The sequence below is a fragment of the Remersonia thermophila genome, chromosome 2, assembly GCF_042764415.1.
Source record: "Remersonia thermophila strain ATCC 22073 chromosome 2, whole genome shotgun sequence".
Lineage (NCBI taxonomy): Eukaryota > Fungi > Ascomycota > Sordariomycetes > Sordariales > Chaetomiaceae > Remersonia > Remersonia thermophila.
In genome coordinates this window covers 3,265,793-3,284,487 of record NC_092218.1, presented here as the reverse complement: position 1 = coordinate 3,284,487, position 18,695 = coordinate 3,265,793, and the positions used below count along the sequence as shown (strand labels likewise).

The window sequence follows — 18,695 nt, the reverse complement described above, 5'->3', positions numbered from 1 at the left end:
AGGCAGAAAAACCAACAAGACCAAGCTCGAATGATCCGAACAAAAAGATTAGCAAAATTACCGCCCTAGCGGCGCGTGCGCCGAGCAGAGACCGCCGCGGCCTGTGCCACCCTGCAGGGTCCAGCCTGGTTCGCCTCTCAGAGCATGGCCGCGAAAACACCGGCAGCAACCATAGCGACGCCGTTGCCGAGGTAGAAGGCGGTCGGGGCGGCGGCAGCACCCGTGGAGGTGGACGAGCTCGGGGCGTTCTGGGCCGGCGCAGTGGCAGACGGGGCCGCGGCGCTGCTGCTGCTGCTCGTCGTGTCGGCGGAACCGCCGAGGTCGGCCTTATCGGGATCCAGGGTACCGCAGTGTTCCTTGATGTCGCTCTTGCACTTGTCCTGGGCCCTGGAGCTGGCCGTGTTGGCGGCAATGCAGTCGGCGTACGCCTGCTCGCAGATGAACTGGAGATGGAGAGTCAGCGGGCCTGCGGTCGGGACTCGATGGCTCGGGGAGAACTCACAGTAGGTATGGTGTTGAAGTAGTACTCGAGGCCGGGAGCCGTGCCGTTGGAGCACTTGCAGTCATAGGCCAGCGTCGTCTGAAGCGCAGCGGTCAGCCAAGAACGGATCTTAAAAGCAGCTTCTCGAGACGTACGTCGTCGCAGTCGTTGGTCTTGAGGCCGTTGTTGCAGAGCTTGCGGCACGTCTCGTATTGCGCGTTGCACCAGTTGGCTACCCCCCCAAGTCAGCTTCCCGGAGGGGGCGGATGAGATCACGGCGACATACTCCTGTCGGAGGGCTTCACCGAGTTGGGGTCGATGGTGAAGTTGTGGCTCTGGGCGCTGGCGACGGTGAGCGCCGACAGCGCAACGAGGACAAGGTTGTGGCGCATTTTTTCTGATGGCAATTGGTCGCCGGAAACAGTGCTGAGAAGCGGTTGGCTCTACGAAACGTAGACGAGGGATGCGATGTGGTAAGGAGGAAGTATTGCTGCAGAGGCGACCCTAGGACCTGCGACACCGATCCAGGTCGAAGTCCAGGTGCTGGTATCGTTGCTGTTGGCGGTAGCTTGTTGTTTGGGAAGAGGATGGAAGCGCACGAGGGACGAGGTGAACCGGGTCCCGAGGCAAAGAAAGCAGTCTTGCAAGACCGCCGTTTCCCAGGAGCGGCGGACCCGCCATTCTGTGGCAACCGACTGGGAGTCCCGAATTGGGAAAGTCGTGCCTGAAAGTCCAAGCCCGGGATGATTGCTGATTGGCCGGATCTTTGCATCCGTATCGGACGCGGGTGGGTCCGGGGGGCTTCCCACCATGCACCATGCAGCGACGGATCGCTCTTCCACCCATCACCCACAAAAAACAACCCAGCTTGAACCGCCAACCTTTGGACCAAGAAAAACAAGAAACGTGAACCCCTGGCTATCGGGCCACCCGACCACAACCCTGATGTCACGGTTGGCCAGCAGTCCCGCATCCAAGGTCGGAAACCCTGCCACGCACCATTCCCACCTCTCCCGCTCTGCTGCACGCTTGCGTCACGCATTCCTTGGAAGCTCGATGACATGTGGCTGTCTCAGACAGCGCAACGCCCAAAAAGACCCGGGAGGGCGACGGTGCAGACTCGACTCAAGCGCACGGAACCGGTAGTCAGGAGGCCCGGTGCCTGATTTTTTTTCTCTTCTATGAGATTGTTCTCCATGTTAATTACCGCGGTGCCCACCGTCCCGCGCCGACGATCCCGGGTTCCCGGATGGGGTGACGGAGACACAGCGCCCCCCAAGTCCTGTTTATCTGCGGCCGCCAACGTCGAGTGTTTCAGCTTTCTGCTCGCTCTGCCCCTGGGTCATTCCGGATGTCAAAAGGTCACCCGGTCAGCATCTTGTGTTGGCTCGGTTTTGGACATGTCCAAACGGATGGAGGTGATGTCATAAAGGTTCGCTCCGTGATGAGGTAAGCCCGGCAACCCGCGTGGTACGGACGGTTCCTGCAGCGATGCTCCCCGTTCGTGTTGACCAGAGCCCCCACAGGAGCCAAGGCTAAAGACCCCACCGCTCAGCTCCGGCGAGGATGTGCCTGACTAGTTCCGGCTTCGGGGGATGCGCGGCGTTGTGTCCGGGCAACGGACCATCGGAAGACGTGGGACCGTGCTTTCATTCGATGGCGCGACGCGCATTATTGCTCTAGCACCGAGGCGTCCTCCAAGCCCAGCTCCATCGTCTCACAGCGGCGGAGAGGCGGCTGTCGAGACGCTCCGTATGCGTCGCAATGGGAGCAACGTTTCGCCCAATAACTACACAGTAGTTACCTTGTTCCCCCCCAAGAAATGAGGACCCTGCGGGGTAGGGAAACGAACCTCTTGCGATGACCAAAATAGGTTTGGGCTGTGCGTGTTGCTGCGAACCAGAAGCAACCCCACGGCCCTGGTGGTATCCGATGTGGTGTTACCTAACCGCTTCGTCTTCAGGCGGAGGGAGGTTTCAACGCGACGTCTCGAGCTAGATTTGCGGCACGCCGCGGAATCTCGGGCTTCAGGATGCCTCTCGCCATCCCCTCGCAGATCTCCACGACATCGCACCGCTCCAGCCATTGCCAACCCCAGAAACCATGGCCATGTATTATTTGATCGCAGCCGTGCTCCTGCCCGTGGTGTACCTCTTCCGCGCCAACTCGGCCTTGAAGGCGGTGCCGGACTTGATGCGCAAGGCGTCCCCTCGCCGTTGGACCGAGGAGGAGCTTCAAGAAACGTATGAGCGCGTCAAGAAGAAACCGCTGGATTTCACCCGCCTCTTGCCGCGACGTTTGGACAGGCGTTATGTCGTCGTCGGCGGGTCGGGTGAGCTACCCTGCCCAGGTCAACCCGAGCCCCTCGTGTCCATGTGCTGATGATGGCCCCGTTCGCCCTCCGACGCGTGCCCGTGCCATGTAGGCCTCGTGGGTGGTGACATTGTTCTTCAGCTGCTGCAGCGCGGCCAGCCCGCCGAGAGCATCCGCATCGTCGACTTCGCGCCGGTGAAGCGGCGAGACATGGTCGACAAGGTTGCGGGGTGCGACTATGTCAAGGCCGACATCTCGTCCCGCGCCTCGGTCGAGGCCGCCTTTTCCAAGCCGTGGCCCCGGTCCGTCGCCGACAAGCCGCTGACCGTCTTCCACACGGCCGCCCTGATCCGGCCGCACGAGCGGAACCCTCTGTTTTACCACCGGGTCAGCCACGTGAACCGCGACGGCGCCGTCAACGTGCTCGAGGTCGCCCGTGCCGCCGGCGCCGATGTCTTTGTCGCCACCTCGTCCGCCTCTGTCGGCATGCTCCCTTCTCCCTTATGGACCTGGCCGTGGAGGAGCGAGCCCAGGCTCTACGCCCAGCTCCTCACCGAGAAGGACTTTGACGCGCCTCTGCGGCCGCACCATGAGTTCTTTTCCACCTGTAAGCCCGGGTGCCTCGGTGCTCTGCCATCCGTGCCGAAGCCGAACCATGCCCGCTAACACCTTCTGAACTCGTCATGCAAAACAAAAAAGACGCCCTCTCCAAAGCCGAAGCCGAGCGTGCCATCTGCGCCGCCAACTCCCCCTCTTTCCGCACCGGCACCATCCGCCCCGGCAACCCCATCTACGGCCAAAACACCGACCCCATCATCGGCTCCAACCTGCGAATAGGCCGCGGCGTCACCTGGATGAGCCACATCGTGCAGAGCTTTGTCGAGTCGCGCAACGCCGCCCTCGCCCACCTGCAATTCGAAGCCGCTCTCCTCTCTGCTTCTTCTTCTGACGCCCTGCCGCGCTGCGCAGGCCGCCCCTTTGTCGTCACCGACGCCGGCCCGCCCATTACGTTCGGCGACGTGTTCCGCGCCCTCGAGCAGCTCTCCGCCACCCCCTTCCACGTCGTCGTCGCGCCGACCGTCCCGCTCCTCCTCATGGCGCACGCCGTCGAGGCGTGGTGCCTCTTGGCGGCGCGCCTCCCGGCGAGGCTCGCCCGCGCGCTGCCCTTCCTGCGCGAGCCCGAGGGCGAGCTGCGCCTGCTCCAGCCGTCCGTGTTCACCGTCTCGACGCACGCCGTTGTCGACGACTCGGCGGCGAGGAGGAGCGTGGCGGAGGGCGGGATCGGGTACGCGCCCGGGTGCACGACGCTGGAGGGGGTGTGCGAGCAGCTTCTGCGGTGGAACTTGGAGCATGGCGGCAGCTAGGTGGAGGAAAAGGGAAGGAAGAGGAGGAGGAGGGTGTGTGGGAGACGGAGCACAGGGCGGAGAACGGGCATTGGAAGTGAAGAGCGGGCCAGGAAAACAAAACGAGGAGGATAAGAGAGGGTGGAGGCATGGCTTGGTGGGGGGAGTTATGTGAATGCTGTTTGAGACAGCTACCAGGCCGGCGAATCTGGATTGTCCATAATTAGTGGAAGAGAACCCAAACATACTGTGTCTTGGACCACATCGCAACCAGCGTCTGACCTTACCGTGTAAGCTCCTACCAGAAATATGATGTGTGCAGGGTTCGCTAGAGCTCATCGTTGTGACGGCAGCACCGAACGTGCTCGCATTCATCTCCAGATGCATATGCATGAAACGCGAGTCCAAGACTGCAAGACAAGGCTTTGTGAATGAGCATTCCCAGTGTTGGTCCGCGACCCCCCCCCCCCCTCCCCCCCCTCTGACCCCGAGTAGCCGCCGAAGAGAGCAGAAAACACCGAGAACATACGAAATCACGATTGTTTTTTCGGAAGCATGTTACGTAAAGAGTGTCATATATCCATGTACAGCCCATCCTCAACCGGAGCCCGTGGTATCGTGTTGCAGAAAACAAGACCTTATTCCCATCCCACCTCCCGCCCAACCCTTACCCAAACGCCAGTTGCCGAGAATGCAGAAAAAACAGCGCGGCGCAAACATCCCGATTCACCCAAGCGGTGCCCGCGCCCGCAGGAGGGAAAGCCCGGCGCTATCCCTCCACGGGCGCCTTGCCTTTCCCCTTGCCACTTTTTCCAGCGGGCCGGCCATCATGTCCGAGCTCGCGGTCGTCTTGCTCGTGGCCCACCAGCCGCGGCACCTCTGCCGACGACCGGAGCATCCGATCCTGCTCGGACCGGCCGTGGGCGTGCGCGGCGGCGTCCTCCACCAGCTCGCCCTCGGCGGTCTCAAAGTCCGGCGGCTCGACCCACTGCTTGGGCACCACGCAGGGCAGGGCGACGCCGATGCTCGCGGCGCGGTTCAGGAACGCGGGGGCCGGCTTGCCCGTGAGCTTCTCGCACAGGTACGACGTGAAGTGGTTGCAGTTGCGCGTGAGCAGGTTGTAGCCGGTGCCCCGGAACGCGTCCGACGCCTCGAGGAGGATGGCGTCGATCTCCTCGGGGGCCGCCAGGGTGAAGCCGTGCAGGATCTCGCACCGAAAGGTGCCCCCCGGCGGCTCGACGCGCGGGAGCGTCCAGTAGACCCCCGTGAGCTCCGGCTGGTCGTGGCCGCCGTAGGCGTACTCGCGGTTGTTGATGACGACGCCCGAGTGGAGGAGGCCGGTGCCGAGGTGCCAGAGGACGGTGCTCAGGCGACCGGGCGGGAGGAGGTCGTAGACGTTGATGAGGATCTCGGTCTTTTGGAGGGAGAGGGTGGAGCGGTGGGAGCGCGAGGACCTCTTGGAATGCTTTCGCGGCATGGTGGATAGGCGAGCTGGAGATGCTGGCTCTTTCGGGGGTGGGATCGGGTGCGAGGGTTGGTAGGCAGGGCCCGAGGGAGGTAGGTAACTATCGTGGGCCGTTGGCTCGAGGACGGTGCGATGCGGTCCGTGGAGAGATGTATACTATAGTACGTAGTATGATGCATGGGACGCCGGGGAGGTCGGGCTGTTGTAAGCAGCTGACGCTCGCAAGCCCTTTGGTTCTCTTTTTTTGAGACGGGAAACAAAGGACGCGAGCTGGACGTCTGGACCCTTCGCCAGCCCTCGCTCACTAACTAATCCCGATGCGATCAGCGGTGAGATGACCAGAGCTTGGGTCAGCCGTGAGCCATGGGAGTCCTGGGGGGTTTCGACGTTGGCCAGCGAGTTCAAATCAGCCAGCGAGAACGCAGAATCATGGCCGTTGTCAGCCGCAAAGGCAGCCCTGGCCGATACGGTGCTTGACTTGGTAATACGTCGTGTAAATGCACTTGACGATGGGTGCTTGTGACTATAGTACGTCGACTGTGTATGGGCCTACCAATGGAATGACGAAAGGGCCCAGCCTCGGGGATAAAGAGAGACCGACCCCACAGCAGCTGTTTCAGGCGGAGGGTGGAGTCAGGAGAGGAGTCGGGATCTCCACCGGGAACCTTGCACGTCCAAGGCATGAGGTACACAGTAACTGCCAGTACGCCCGGCAGGTCGCATCCCCCCATCCAAGAACAGAAAGCGTCCAAGGCCGGGCGTCGTCCAGGGCTTGGTTGGGTCGTCCGGGAGCCCGGCCAGGGTTCTGGGTGGCCTACCCCACCCTACCTTGGTAGGTACCGAACACAAAGCCCCGCCATGCACAACAGGGTCGGGTCTCCCAAAATTTTCACCCTCAATTTCCATGGGGCTGGGGGCAAAGGAAAAAGAAAAAAAAAACTTTTTTGATTTCGAAGTCTAAAATCAAACACACCTTTTTCCCCCCAAGCTGCCCTCTCGTCAGGTCCCTGGGTGACCTCGTAGTGACGAATTGATTTGTCCTCCCGCCTGCCCTTAGGCATTGACTTGTCTGAACGGCTTTTTCTCTTCGCACCCGCGCAGGCTCGTGGCGTAGGGCCCACGAGCGCGTCGCAACCGTGTCTCCTCCAATCCGCTTCTCCCTTCTTTTCGCTTCTCCCTCGCCCCTCTTTCGAACCCCCGCAGCTAGCTCTGCGTTTTTCACCCGCAAGCCGGTGCGACTCGACTGCACCTTCATCTACAACCACCCCTCCTCCTCCTCCTCCTCCGTCCGCCACTACAGCAAACGAAGGACCAAGATGCCCCCCAAGAAGCAGGTCGTCGAGGAGAAGATCCTCCTGGGCCGTCCCGGCAACAACCTCAAGAGCGGCATTGTGGGTTGCCTCGGCGCGCGCCACCTCCCTCAGCTGCGCTGACTCGCCCGCGCCATCCACAGGTCGGGTTAGCAAACGTCGGCAAGTCGACGCTGTTCCAGGCCATCACCAAGAGCAACCTGGGCAACCCCGCCGTAAGTCCGCCATTGATGCAACAAGGTGAAAAAAAAACAGCCTTGCTGACGCCGCCGCCCAGAACTTTCCCTACGCTACCATCGACCCCGAGGAGGCTCGCGTCATCGTCCCTGATGAGCGGTTTGACTGGCTGTGCGACAAGTACAACCCCAAGTCGAAGGTCCCCGCCAACCTGACCGTCTACGACATCGCCGGCCTGACCCGCGGCGCCTCGACGGGCGCCGGTCTCGGCAATGCCTTCCTGTCCCACATCCGCGCCGTCGATGCCATCTTTGAGGTGGTGAGGTGTTTCGATGACGCCGAGATCATCCACGTCGAGGGCGATGTCGACCCGGTGCGCGACCTCAACATCATCAGCGAGGAGCTGCGGTTGAAGGACATTGAGTTCGTCGAGAAGGCTCTCGAGAACCAAAAGAAGAAGACGCGCCAGGGCGGCCAGTCCCTCCAGATGCGCCAGTGGAAGGAGGAAGAGGCCATCATCGAGAAGGTTCTCGCCTGGCTCAAGGATGGCAAAGACGTCCGCAAGGGCAACTGGAACCCCAAGGAGGTATGGCTGTTTTCTGTGCTCTTTTTTCATTTTTTTTTTCCTTGCTGGCGCTTTTTTTATGATGATAAAGGACCCAAGGTCCGATCTAATAACCCAGCTCGTTGAAATGCCTCGCCCACGTGGTAGAGCGCATACTGAGAGAAAAACCCCGTTCTGATCTTCGCGCCCTTTCTTTTCTTCTTTGCTTGGCCGCATCGCATGGCGCCCCCGCGCTAACGCTTCCAACAGGTCGAGGTCATCAACCCTCTGTTCCTCCTGACGGCCAAGCCCGTGGTGTTCCTGGTCAACCTGTCGGAGCGGGACTACATCCGCAAGAAGAACAAGCACCTCCCCAAGATTGTCGAGTGGGTCAAGGAGCACGCCGAGGGCGACCCCATCATCCCCATCTCGGTGTCGTTCGAGGAGCGCCTGACCAAGCTCGAGAGCGAGGAGGAGGCCAAGGAGGAGTGCAAGCGGGTCGGCGCGGACTCGGCGCTGGGCAAGATCATCGTTCAGATGCGCAAGGCGCTCAACCTGGGCAGCTTCTTCACGGTGGGCCCCGATGAGGTCCGGCAGTGGACCATCCGGAACGGCACCAAGGCGCCGCAGGCGGCCGGTGTCATCCACAGCGATTTCGAGAAGACGTTCATCCAGGCCATCGTGTTCAACTTCAGCGTCCTCAAGGAGCTCGGAGACGAGGCCGAGGTGCGGGCCAAGGGCAAGGTCATGACCAAGGGCAAGGACTACGTGGTGGAGGATGGCGATATCCTGTTGATCAAGGCCGGTGCGGCCAAGGCCTAAGGTCGCGGAGCTAGATGAATGATAACAATCCGTTTTGGCCAAAGTCATTGAACGTCATCGGGTGATGGGGGTCGACGGACGATCGTGGGTAGGTCGGGTCTGTTTCCTCGGGTGGTCATGCGTCGCCTGCCCTGCCCCCCTCGGGATCTGATGTCATGATGACGGGGGCCATCCAATGCATGGAACCGGTCCTCTCTGTCCCTCCCGCTCAAGAAGTGAAGGTACAGACAGTACTTGCGAAACGTTGAGGTAAATTAAAGAGAAAAAACAAACAAACAAACAAAAAAAACAAAACATAGCAAAACATCTCCGGCCTAATTACCCATACCTTACCTCGCCTTACTTTGCCTTACCTTGGACTTTGCTAGAATCTCCACGTACCTTACTTCACCAGTGACAACAAAGCTGTTTCATGCTGTAATTACTGGGTATGCGTGTCCACGGTGCTCAGAACCTGGAACCCCCCCCCCCCCACTGTGGGAAGGCTGCCTTGTACACAGTAGGTACGCAGTATTCCAGCCATGCGGATGCCCCACGTCTGCGGGCGATCCTCCGCTGACGACAGTGATTGGCCCGCTGTTCCCAGCAGCTGCCAGGTGCTTGCGCAGCACGTCGGCGGAGCTTAGTTGCTACCTAGCTACCGACCTGCCGCAGGGCCACAGGCCACAGATCCCTGTCTTTCGCATCCCTCCCGTCCCGTCTTTTTGGTTTGCCGTCGCCGCATGGAACCCGCCAAAGCGCATCAACATTCCACCACCGGCTTGCCCCCCCTTAGCTTCCATACTCTCAAGCCAAAGCATCCCGCTTCCCCGTCTCTCCTTTTTTTTGTTGACTCGGTCTCTTGCAAGCCGAGATTTCTGTCCGTCCTTTGGCCGGTCATACTCAAACGCTCGATATCTGCCTTGCAAGAACTGGTGTCGTCATCATCATCATCCTCCTCCTCCTCCTCCTCTTCCTCCTCCTAGGTCCTCCTCCTCCTCCTTTGCCTAGAATAGGAACCGCCACCGGTGGATAAGAGAGGCAGCCCGCTTCGCATCACCCACCCGGGCGCGCCCCCAACGACCTAACCCGAGACCTCGACGACCATACGACGCTTTCGAACTCGCTCGTATCGCCTGCCGGATCCAGCTCCTCTCGACCGTGCATGGTCTTGAGCCCCCCGACGCTGCCCAATGGTGGCCGAACCATCATCAACGCCCTCACACCCAGCGCCGTCGCGGAGCCCGTCGAATGAATGCAACCCCTAAACCCATTCCTGAGCGCCCTCTCCAAGAGCCCCATCCTCCCCCAGTGCCTGCCGCCCCAACAGCACATCCTCCTCGTCCCCACCACTGATGTCCTGCTCAACGCCCGCGACCCGGACTCGGGCGCGCCTTTGCTGGCCTCCATAGCCTCGGACGAGTTCCTCGCCAGCCATGTCGTGCGGATCCCCCTCCCCAAGGCCCCCGGCGGCGGAGCCAAGGATCCCTCGGCCGCCGCGGTCCAGAACCTCCGAGAGATGCGCGGGAAGCCCAAGATCTACGGCACCATCAACGGCCGGAGCATCGTCATCAAGGAGAGCGCTGTCTACACCAACAAGGGTACGTCCGTTGCCTCGACGAGCAGAGCGTTCGAGAAAGTGCTGACGGACATGCCGCGCCCTCGCAGGCTTCAAGCAGCTGGCCCAGGCCAACCTGCTCCACGACTTCATATGGTACCCCGACACCCTCGATCCCCGGCCGTTCCTCGTCTACTACATTTCCCGCCCCCTCGTGGGATCCTGGGAGGATGTCAAGGTGGTGCCGGCCGTGCTGCCGCCCCCGCGCCAAGGAGGAGATTCCCGCCCTCTCAAGAGCCCCCCGACCAACGGCCGCGAGAAGCCCGGGCCCTCGCCCAAAAAGAAGGACATCAAGACCTTCCACGAGCTGCTCAACCACTTCCCGGCCATCGCCAAGCAGATGCAGGCCGGCCTGGAGAAGCTGTTTCGGGAGTTCACGCGCGTGTTGGAGCGGCCCCTGCCTCCGCCCCCCTCGGCCGCCGACATCCCGGATCCCGAGCCCGACGGACCCGTGGCCTCGGCGGCGAAACGGGCGAGGTCCAACAGCGGCGCTGCCCGGGCGTCGTCCTCGTCGGCGACGGCGGCGGCCAGCGGCGCCCTCGCGCCCGAGGCCTGGGAAGACGACGAAGCCGTCGTCCGAACCGCCATGGAGACGGCCGTCACGGCCGCCATCGACCTGTTCCAGAGCGTCGACAAGCAGCAGCTCGCGCTGCTGGGCGCGACCACCGACCTGACGGGCTCCCTCGTCGAGCGCATGATCGAGCGCTACATCGCCGAGAACGTGAACCACCTGGTGTTCCCGCGGCTCGCCTCCCTCCGCCGCCAGGAAGACCTCGAGCTGGAAGCCAAGATCCGCCAGATGGAGTTCATCGACATCACCCAGCTGGGCGTCGTCATCGACGGCGGCAGCCGCGCGAAGCGGGACGTCATCCACAGGCTCGACCGCGCCGTTGAGGAGTTCCGCAAGCTGCCCAACGCCAGCTGCCCCCAGGACATGATGGCGATCCTCCTTGCCACGACCAAGGCGGCGACGCAGCTGACCGACGCGCCGGAGCCCGGGATGGGACCTCTCGGCTCGGCGGGGGCGGCGGGGGCGGCGGCGACGACCGAGAAGCCCGTCATGACCATCAATGCGGACACGCTCGTGTCGCTGCTGCTGTACGTGGTGATCAAGGCGCAGGTCAAGCACCTCCAGGCGAGGCTGAGCTACATTCGGAATTTCATCTTCATCGACGACGTGGACAGCGGCGAGATGGGGTATGCGCTCAGCACCTTCGAGGCGGTCCTCACCTATCTGGACCGCGACTCGGCCGGGCTGCGGCGGGCGAGCCGGAGGAACCGCGACCTCTGGGACGCGGCGGCCAAGGGCGATGTCGCGGAGCTGAGGAAGATCATGGAGCCGGACGACGATGCCGTCGAAGAAGAAGGAGAGGATGATGAACCGGCCAAGCCGTCGTCTTCGCGCCGACAGTCGATCAGCGGCTGGAGCTTTGCCAACGGGTCCTCGCGACGGTCGTCGTTGAACCCGGACGCTCCGGATGCCCTCTCGCGCGGATCGGGCCTGAGCCACGTGTTTCCCTTCCAGCACGACACGGACGCCGAGGAGGAGCTGCCGCCCGCGCTCCCGCCCAAGCGGGTCAAGAGGGTGGCCATGGACACCCGGAGCATGTCGAGCGGCTCGGAAATCTCGTACCGGTCGATGCCCATGAGCATCGGCACGGCGAGCATCATCGAGGGCGACACGTCCATCGAGCGGCTCGCCCAGACGCAGAACGCCGCGGGGGAGTCGGTGCCCATGATGGCGGTGCAAAACGGCCGGCCCGAGGCGCTGCGCTATCTCCTCTCGCTCAAGGAGTACTACACGCCCGAGGTCATCCTCGAGGACCGGAACAACGAGGGCACCACCTTGTTCAGCGCGGCCGTCCAGCTCGGCGCGCCCGACGTGATCAACACGGTGCTCGACTTCCTCCTCGACGCGGCCGACGACGACCGGATGCGCAGCTACCTCGCCATCCAGGACACCCGCGGCCGGAGCGCGGCGCACTACCTGTTCCACGCCCCCTTCCTGATCGAGCGCATCGGCAAGCTGCTCCCCTGGCGGCAAAAGGACCGCAACGAGCAGACCCCGCTCTTCGCGCTGTGCCGCTCGTACGACCACCCGGACTACGGCACCATGGTGCGGCAGGCGCTCGAGGCGGCCGCGCGCAGCCAGGGCGACGGCCAGCCGCTGCACCTCGACGACCACGTCGACGTCAAGGGCAACACCCTGCTGCACATTGTCAACGACGCCCACCTGGCCGCGTGGATCCTGCAGAGCTGCGACGTCGACGTCAACGCCACCAACGAAAAACGGTTCACCGCCCTCATGCTCGCCAGCAAGTACGGCCGCTTCGACATGGTGCGCACGCTGTACGGCGACCCGCGCGTCGACATCGCCGCCCGCGAGCTGCGCGGCCTGACGGCGGTGGAGCTCGCCAAGGACGACGACGTGCGCAACCGCATCGACGACCTCACCCTCTTCACGCAGATCCCGGCCATCAAGCCCATCCCGGACGGCGGCGGCGGCGGCGGCGGCGGCGGCGGCATGGACGCCCGCACGACGGGCGTGGTGCGTGCGTACCTGGTTGAGGACGCCACGGTGCGCTTCGTGGTCAAGTCCGGGGCGCCGATGGACGAGCAGAGCCTCGCCGTCACCACGTGCCGCCGCTCGCTGGGCGACTTTGAGCACCTGGCGAGCCTGCTGCAGATGGAGAACCCGGCGTCGTGGATCCCCTCGCTGGCCGACCTGCGGTCGCCGATCCAGATCCCGTCGCGGCCGAGCAGGGCCGTGCTGAGGGACCTGCAGATCCGGATGGATTGGTTCTTGCGGGTGCTGCTGCAGCATCCGACGTTTGCGACGCACGAGATGCTGTGGGAGTTCTTTTTGGTTCCCGACCTGCAGCTGGGCATGATGGCGGAGCGGAGCCGGCTCAAGGCGACCGCGCTGATGGAGAAGGTGCACGACGAGTACGAGCCCGTGCAGGATCTGAGGGAGGTTGAGCAGTTTGTGGATCATGCCAGGGAGATGGTGAGGAGCGTGCACTTTTCGACGAGGAGCGTGGCCAGGAGGGCGAGCATGTTGGGGAACGTCGCCGCCGGTGAGTCTTTTTTGCTTCCTCTCTATTTCCCCATGGGCATCATCATCATCATCATCATCACGGGCATTACCTTGCTAACTTTTGTTTTCCTCCACCGTCTAGACCTGCACGAGTCAACCAATCTCTTCTCGGGTTCCCTCTCCACCCTCGCGTTCCTCCCGCGCTCCCACATGACCGCGTTTGCCACCTACGCCCGCGCCCTGGCCCCGTCCTACTCCTCCCCCAGCGCGGCCTTCTTTTCTGCCTTCCTCACCATGTACAGCAACGTCGAGTCGGTCCTCAACGCCCTCGCCCGCCCGCCGCAGACCATCGCCCGCATCCACGCGGCGCGGCGAGAGGCCGAGCGAGCCGCCTCGTCGTCCGGCGGCCTCTTCCTCGGCGGCGGCGGCGGCGGCGGCGGCGGGACGCTGAGCCTCGGCTTCGGGAGAGCAGCGAGGTGGCCGCTTGGGAAGGCGTTTACGGATAGCAACAGCAGCGCCGCCGCCGCCGCCGCCTCCTCTGCCAGCAACAGCATGACCAGCACCAGCACCAGCACCACCATCACGAACAACAGCAGCAGCGCTGGCGCAGGAGACGCCCCGTCAGACAAGAAAGCCAACGCGACCAAACCCCCCAAGGAGAAGCCGAGGAAGGAAGAGATAGCCTGGCGCAAGCACTCGAGCGAAGCCGACCGGCTCGCCCGCGAGCTGCGGTACGCGCAACAGACGGTCGCCGGCGAGCTGGCCGGGTGGAGGGAGATGCACGAGAGGATGGGCCGGAGGGCGATACGGGAGCTCGCCAGGGGGATGGTGATCGCGGAGAGGGAGAGGTTGCAAGGGTTGAGGAGGGCGTTGAGGGCTGTGAGAGAAGGAGGAGGAAGGGGGGCCAGTGCCGGAGCGGAGGGGGAGGGGGGCGCTACGATGACGACCTCGACAGCCGGTTCAGGGGAAGGGTCTGGATCAGGATCCGGCCGCTCACCGCCGATTGAGCGACGGGATCTTCCTTCTTCTTCTTCTTCCCATTTTCCGAGTCGTGCGGGAGAGGGGAGCGGCAGTTGGTGAAATGGAAGTCCGGTTGAGGGGGGGGGGGGGTGTACCTCAATCGGGAACTCCTGAGCGGTTGCCCCGGCGGGTGCGTTTACATTATTAGCGACACTACACAACCACCTACGCTAGCGTTCTGTCTCTGCATCCCTGCCGTGGCGAAAAAAAAAAATCATGGACATGTCGCGCGGGGGCCGGATCGCGACGCGAAATCCGGCGCGGGGTCTCTCGGCGACAGAGCGCGTGCGAAACACGGGTCACGGTCGCGTCCCGTCCGACGTCCAGCGCGGTGCGGGGACGCCGGAGGGTCCGGGGTTACACTGCAGATCGGTCCGGGTGGGTGGGGCAGATCGCGGGGAACCCAATTCGATGGTGGCGAGTGATGGTGGCTTGCGGATGGGGTGCGTTCACCGCCAGGTTGGATAGCGAAGAGTTTTGTCTTGTTCTTTTTCTTCGCCCTTTCCGTCTTTGCGTGATTTTTTTTTTTTTTTTTTTTTTTTTGGTTGGTGTTGCGTCGGTCGGTTCGTCGGGGTTGGCGTCGGTGTGCGAACCCTCGTCTCCAGGAGGTGTCTACTATAGAGTTTGGTGTGGATGGGCATGATCATGGGAGGGTAGTAGGTACTGTGTATTAGAGTGTAGGACCTTGCCTTGGCTTAGCGGTACCATGCTCTGAGGAAATGTCTGCAAGGAATACAGCCCGCGTTTTGGACAGCAAAGAAACCGGGTTCAAGGGCAGCATTGCTATCTTGGGTGCACGTTCTCAACACGGTGAAGTCCGAGAGGCGTGCAAAGCGACCTGTAGGTTGTCACTTTGGAGGCCCAACCTCTCTCGAGAAGGCCGTGCTGAAGCACGTCAGATGGGTAATACCTACTGTACCTAGGTAGTTCGTTGCCCATGCTGTTCCCGAGACAAAGAGAGCCTGGCGGCCAAGTCCGTGGACCCTTCCAAGTTGAATACCCCATGCCCGACCGAACGAACCACGGAGGGTGTCGACGAGAACGCGACAAACATCCAAGTCCACAACCCCCCCGCCCCCCCTCTCAGCCTTTGTTTACACCTACCTGCCCTTTGGAGTACACGCCACCTATGGGACAGTGTCTATGCTACCTGGATCGACACACTCCCTGTCGACCAGACAGATAGACGGACGGACGGACGGACGGAAACATTCGGAGGGACCGAGAGACATGGCTACGTACGCACCCCCTCCTCCCAACCGCATCCTCCATCACCACCACTACTACCACCACCGTTACCGCCGTTGCAGACAGACGACGGGAAGAGGCCGTCACAATCAAAAAAAAAAAAGGTCCACCACGCCACATCTTGCAAGAACCATAATGATGTGTGGGAAGCGAAGAGTGTGAGTCATTGCGCATCTGCATCCTACTGTGTATGTACGTAGCATCCTTGCATCGCTCCACCTGAAACAAGAAACCTACTGCTGTGTACTGTGTACGAGCAAACCCACCCACTTACACCGTACACCAACGCCCCGGTCGGTGCTGAGGAAAAAAAAAGTTTCCTCTTTGGGGAAGCCACTCGAGAGGGTTTCTCTCTCTCTTACCCCCTCCTTGTCCTCGGGGACGGGTTGCAACATGAAACAACCGAACCAGAAGCCAAAAGGGACCCAAGAAACGAATAGCAAAAGAACACAAAGGAAGCCCCGCGATGGTCGGTCGAGGGCGGCGGGGCGGTGCATGCTACGGGTTGTCATTGGCCTTTGCCTTGGGCCCAAGTACACAGTATGTATTATAGCTACACAATATGCCTGTGCGTATGTCGGGTGATTCACGTCCACGTCCACGTCCACGTCCACGTCCACAGACGGCTGCCAACCCCAACCCCGCTCCTCGGCATGGCGAAGCCTCGCTCCGGCCGTCAAAAAGAAAAAAGAAGAAAAAAAAAAGAGCCGGCCGGCTGGAAAGCGGTGACGGGGACAGTGACGGGGCCGGGGACGGAGATTCGGTCCAGCCAATGGGCGGGCCGAAGCGCGAACTTGACAGGTGCGCTCCGGGCTGACGCGGCCGTGATTGGCCTGTTTGCGGGGCGCGGCTTGCATGGCGACGGGCAGGGGGCCGGCCGGCGAATTGGGACCAAGGGAGATGCGGGCGCACGTGATGCCGCGTTTTTCCCCGTCGTGGTACGGAGCAGCTTGCGAAGTACTAGCCCGCGGACGCCTCGCGAGGAGTTGACCGAGGTGAGGCCCGGTCAGGCAGGTCAGGAATAAGCGCCTTGGTCCTGACGAGGCGGCGCGGCTGTGCACATACTTCGTATACGCTAGTTATTGTGTATATACATAGTCGTACACTGGCGCTTGAGACGGGCCGGGGTGCTGCCGCCTTGCCGTGCGCTTCTGCGAAATTGCGATGGGTAACTACCAGGTACTCCGTACAGAATACGTACGAAGTAGTACCTACCACCTACTTACACAGTACATGCATACGAACGGACTCTTGAAGGGCCTCATGGCGCCCGTCAGGGTGCCCGTCGGAGGTCAGCTGGCGCCTGTCTCATGGTGAAGCCGGAATCCGGGTGGACCGCAAAGGGCCCGAGGGAGAGGTAAGGCCGCGGCTAATTGCTAAGATCTGCGCTGGGTCTCGCGCCGGATCGCCTAACAGCAACAGGGGAACAGGGGAGCAGGGGAGCATTGCCCTCCGCCCCGTCCTACCTTAATACTGCGTAGGTACCGGGCTGCGGCAAGCGCCCACGTAAGACGGGCGGCTAGCGCAGAAGCAAATCCCATTTGCCGCAGCCGCCCACCTACCTAGCCACAGGGGGGTTCCCGGCTGCCATCGGACCATGGCAGAGGCCGGTAAGTTAGCCGCGCTGAAGAGGATCATCCGGGTCTTGGTCAGCCCTACTCAGTACGAAGGCAAGAAAAGGAAGCCCCTGGAACATGGAGATGAGTACGGAAGGTCGAACGGCTTGGGATTCAGTTGGCACCGGGCCTGGACCGATCGGCCCAAGGCATGCGCCCAACCAGGACCTGACTGAGGCGTTGAAGCACGTACATACTGCCCGTACCTGCGGCAGTCAGGTACCGGCCAGCGAGGTACCCGCTGCGGCGGCGAAACGCGGCAAACGCCTCTCTCTCTCTCTCTCTCTCTCACACACAGGCCGGCCAGGTCAGCGCGGTCGGGACAGGGCTCGGATGCAAACCCGGGGTTCCCCAAATGAGGCGGCATGGCTCTGAGCCTGAGCCCAACGTCCATCCGGGGGAGGGGCATGGCATGCTGGGGAGTGGGAGATGGGAGATGGATGCCCAAAAAAAAGTCAAAAAAAAAAAAAAAATCCGAAAGCCTCACTTTGGCCGGCCGTTCATGGTTGGCATCCCGATCCGGGGCGAAAGCCACAACGACAACGTGGCTGGCCGGCCGTTGCGTCACCTCAGCGTCCGTCGCGTCCGCCCCGCGATGCGTACCACGGTACCTATGTATGTACGTACATGCATGCCTCTGCCGCGTCTGGTGGTCGGAAGAGCCGCGACTCGTCCAGAGGGTCGCGGCGGACGAACGCGCCGCGTTCGATGGGCGACCTCGGGAACCCGCGCACCCTCCCAGAGGCCGCGAAGTGCGGGGCGGGTTGCATGCCTGCATGCCCTCTACAGGCTCTAGAGACGCTAATGCAGCGGCTGCCAGGTGGTCAAAGATGACTCACAAGACCCGTTACTTAGACGCCCGCATGGCGACTTGCATTAGCGATTGGGGGTCGAGCCAATGAGGGATCCGGGATGGGCTTTCACTCGATCGTTCTGCAACAAAGCCAATGGAAAGCCTTTTTTTTCTCTCTCTTTCGTTCAGATTGTGAGACCTCGATGGAGAGCATGGAGGGGGCGGGAACTTCCACGGGCAGACAAGAAAAAAAAAAGAATCCAGGCTTCTCGTCTGTTTTCGTCAGGCAGGAGCGGGGAGGAAAACCAGAGGAGGTGGGGAGGTGCCTCGGCCAGAACTGGCTACAAGCTGCAGGTTGGAGAAGGTGCATCCCCCAATCGTCCCTCCTTCTGCTGCTGCATGTGCGGGTGCTGCTTTGGGCATCCACCAGGGAAGTGCACCTCTCGGCATTTCTCTCGACTTTTGTCTTCTCGCCCGTCTCTTCACCGTCTTTCCCCCTCCCCCACCAAGTACCCGACGTTGAGACCTAGATGTCGGCATGAACCTCCGCCAGAGTCTGCTCTTCGGCGAACGGCCCAGACGCTGGCAGAAACAAGCCCGCGTCGGATAGCCGTCAGAGCCGCCGGCCACAGCGGCAAGGTACGTAGCTACCCGCCTTTGTCCGCTGCGCCTCGTTCGCCTTTGTCGTCTCTGGAACTGGACTGGGCTGGACTCCCGTCTTGACCACCACCACCACTTCTTCCTCCACCACCACCACCAGAAAATCTGCAACATGCCAGCTCCGGTGCTCCACAAGATGGAACAAGAAGGTAAGCTGGGACTCCGTGTTTCAGGTTTATTCTGATCGAATGGCAATTCTTGATTTTTTTGCAGGGCGACGCCATCTGCAGCCCTGGATGGACAACGTATGCCAGACTAACGCACTACTG

General features: G+C 61.9%; 5 protein-coding genes across 5 annotated transcripts; 3 read left to right on the top strand and 2 right to left on the bottom strand.

The window, feature by feature from the left end:
* Window positions 1–137: 137 nt before the first annotated feature.
* Window positions 138–873, bottom strand: VTJ83DRAFT_2358 (uncharacterized protein; the record flags this gene model as incomplete). Its single annotated transcript, XM_071008619.1, has 4 exons — window positions 138–443; window positions 503–580; window positions 637–713; window positions 768–873. 4 exons carry the CDS (start codon window positions 871–873, stop codon window positions 138–140), a joined length of 567 nt encoding a protein of 188 aa, XP_070868898.1.
* Window positions 874–2,584: 1,711 nt separating this feature from the next.
* VTJ83DRAFT_2357 (uncharacterized protein) lies at window positions 2,585–4,158 on the top strand (the record flags this gene model as incomplete). The annotated part of the gene is made up of 3 exons (XM_071008618.1): window positions 2,585–2,813; window positions 2,907–3,401; window positions 3,494–4,158. The coding sequence occupies 3 exons, from the start codon at window positions 2,585–2,587 to the stop codon at window positions 4,156–4,158; spliced, it is 1,389 nt and encodes a 462-aa protein (XP_070868897.1).
* A 748-nt stretch (window positions 4,159–4,906) lies between these two features.
* On the bottom strand, window positions 4,907–5,614 carry VTJ83DRAFT_2356 (uncharacterized protein; the record flags this gene model as incomplete). Its single annotated transcript, XM_071008617.1, has 1 exon — window positions 4,907–5,614. The coding sequence occupies one exon, from the start codon at window positions 5,612–5,614 to the stop codon at window positions 4,907–4,909; it is 708 nt and encodes a 235-aa protein (XP_070868896.1).
* A 1,304-nt stretch (window positions 5,615–6,918) lies between these two features.
* On the top strand, window positions 6,919–8,455 carry VTJ83DRAFT_2355 (uncharacterized protein; the record flags this gene model as incomplete). Its single annotated transcript, XM_071008616.1, has 4 exons — window positions 6,919–6,993; window positions 7,056–7,127; window positions 7,190–7,675; window positions 7,904–8,455. 4 exons carry the CDS (start codon window positions 6,919–6,921, stop codon window positions 8,453–8,455), a joined length of 1,185 nt encoding a protein of 394 aa, XP_070868895.1.
* Window positions 8,456–9,689: 1,234 nt separating this feature from the next.
* VTJ83DRAFT_2354 (uncharacterized protein) lies at window positions 9,690–14,169 on the top strand (the record flags this gene model as incomplete). The annotated part of the gene is made up of 3 exons (XM_071008615.1): window positions 9,690–10,035; window positions 10,103–13,129; window positions 13,232–14,169. 3 exons carry the CDS (start codon window positions 9,690–9,692, stop codon window positions 14,167–14,169), a joined length of 4,311 nt encoding a protein of 1,436 aa, XP_070868894.1.
* Window positions 14,170–18,695: the final 4,526 nt, after the last annotated feature.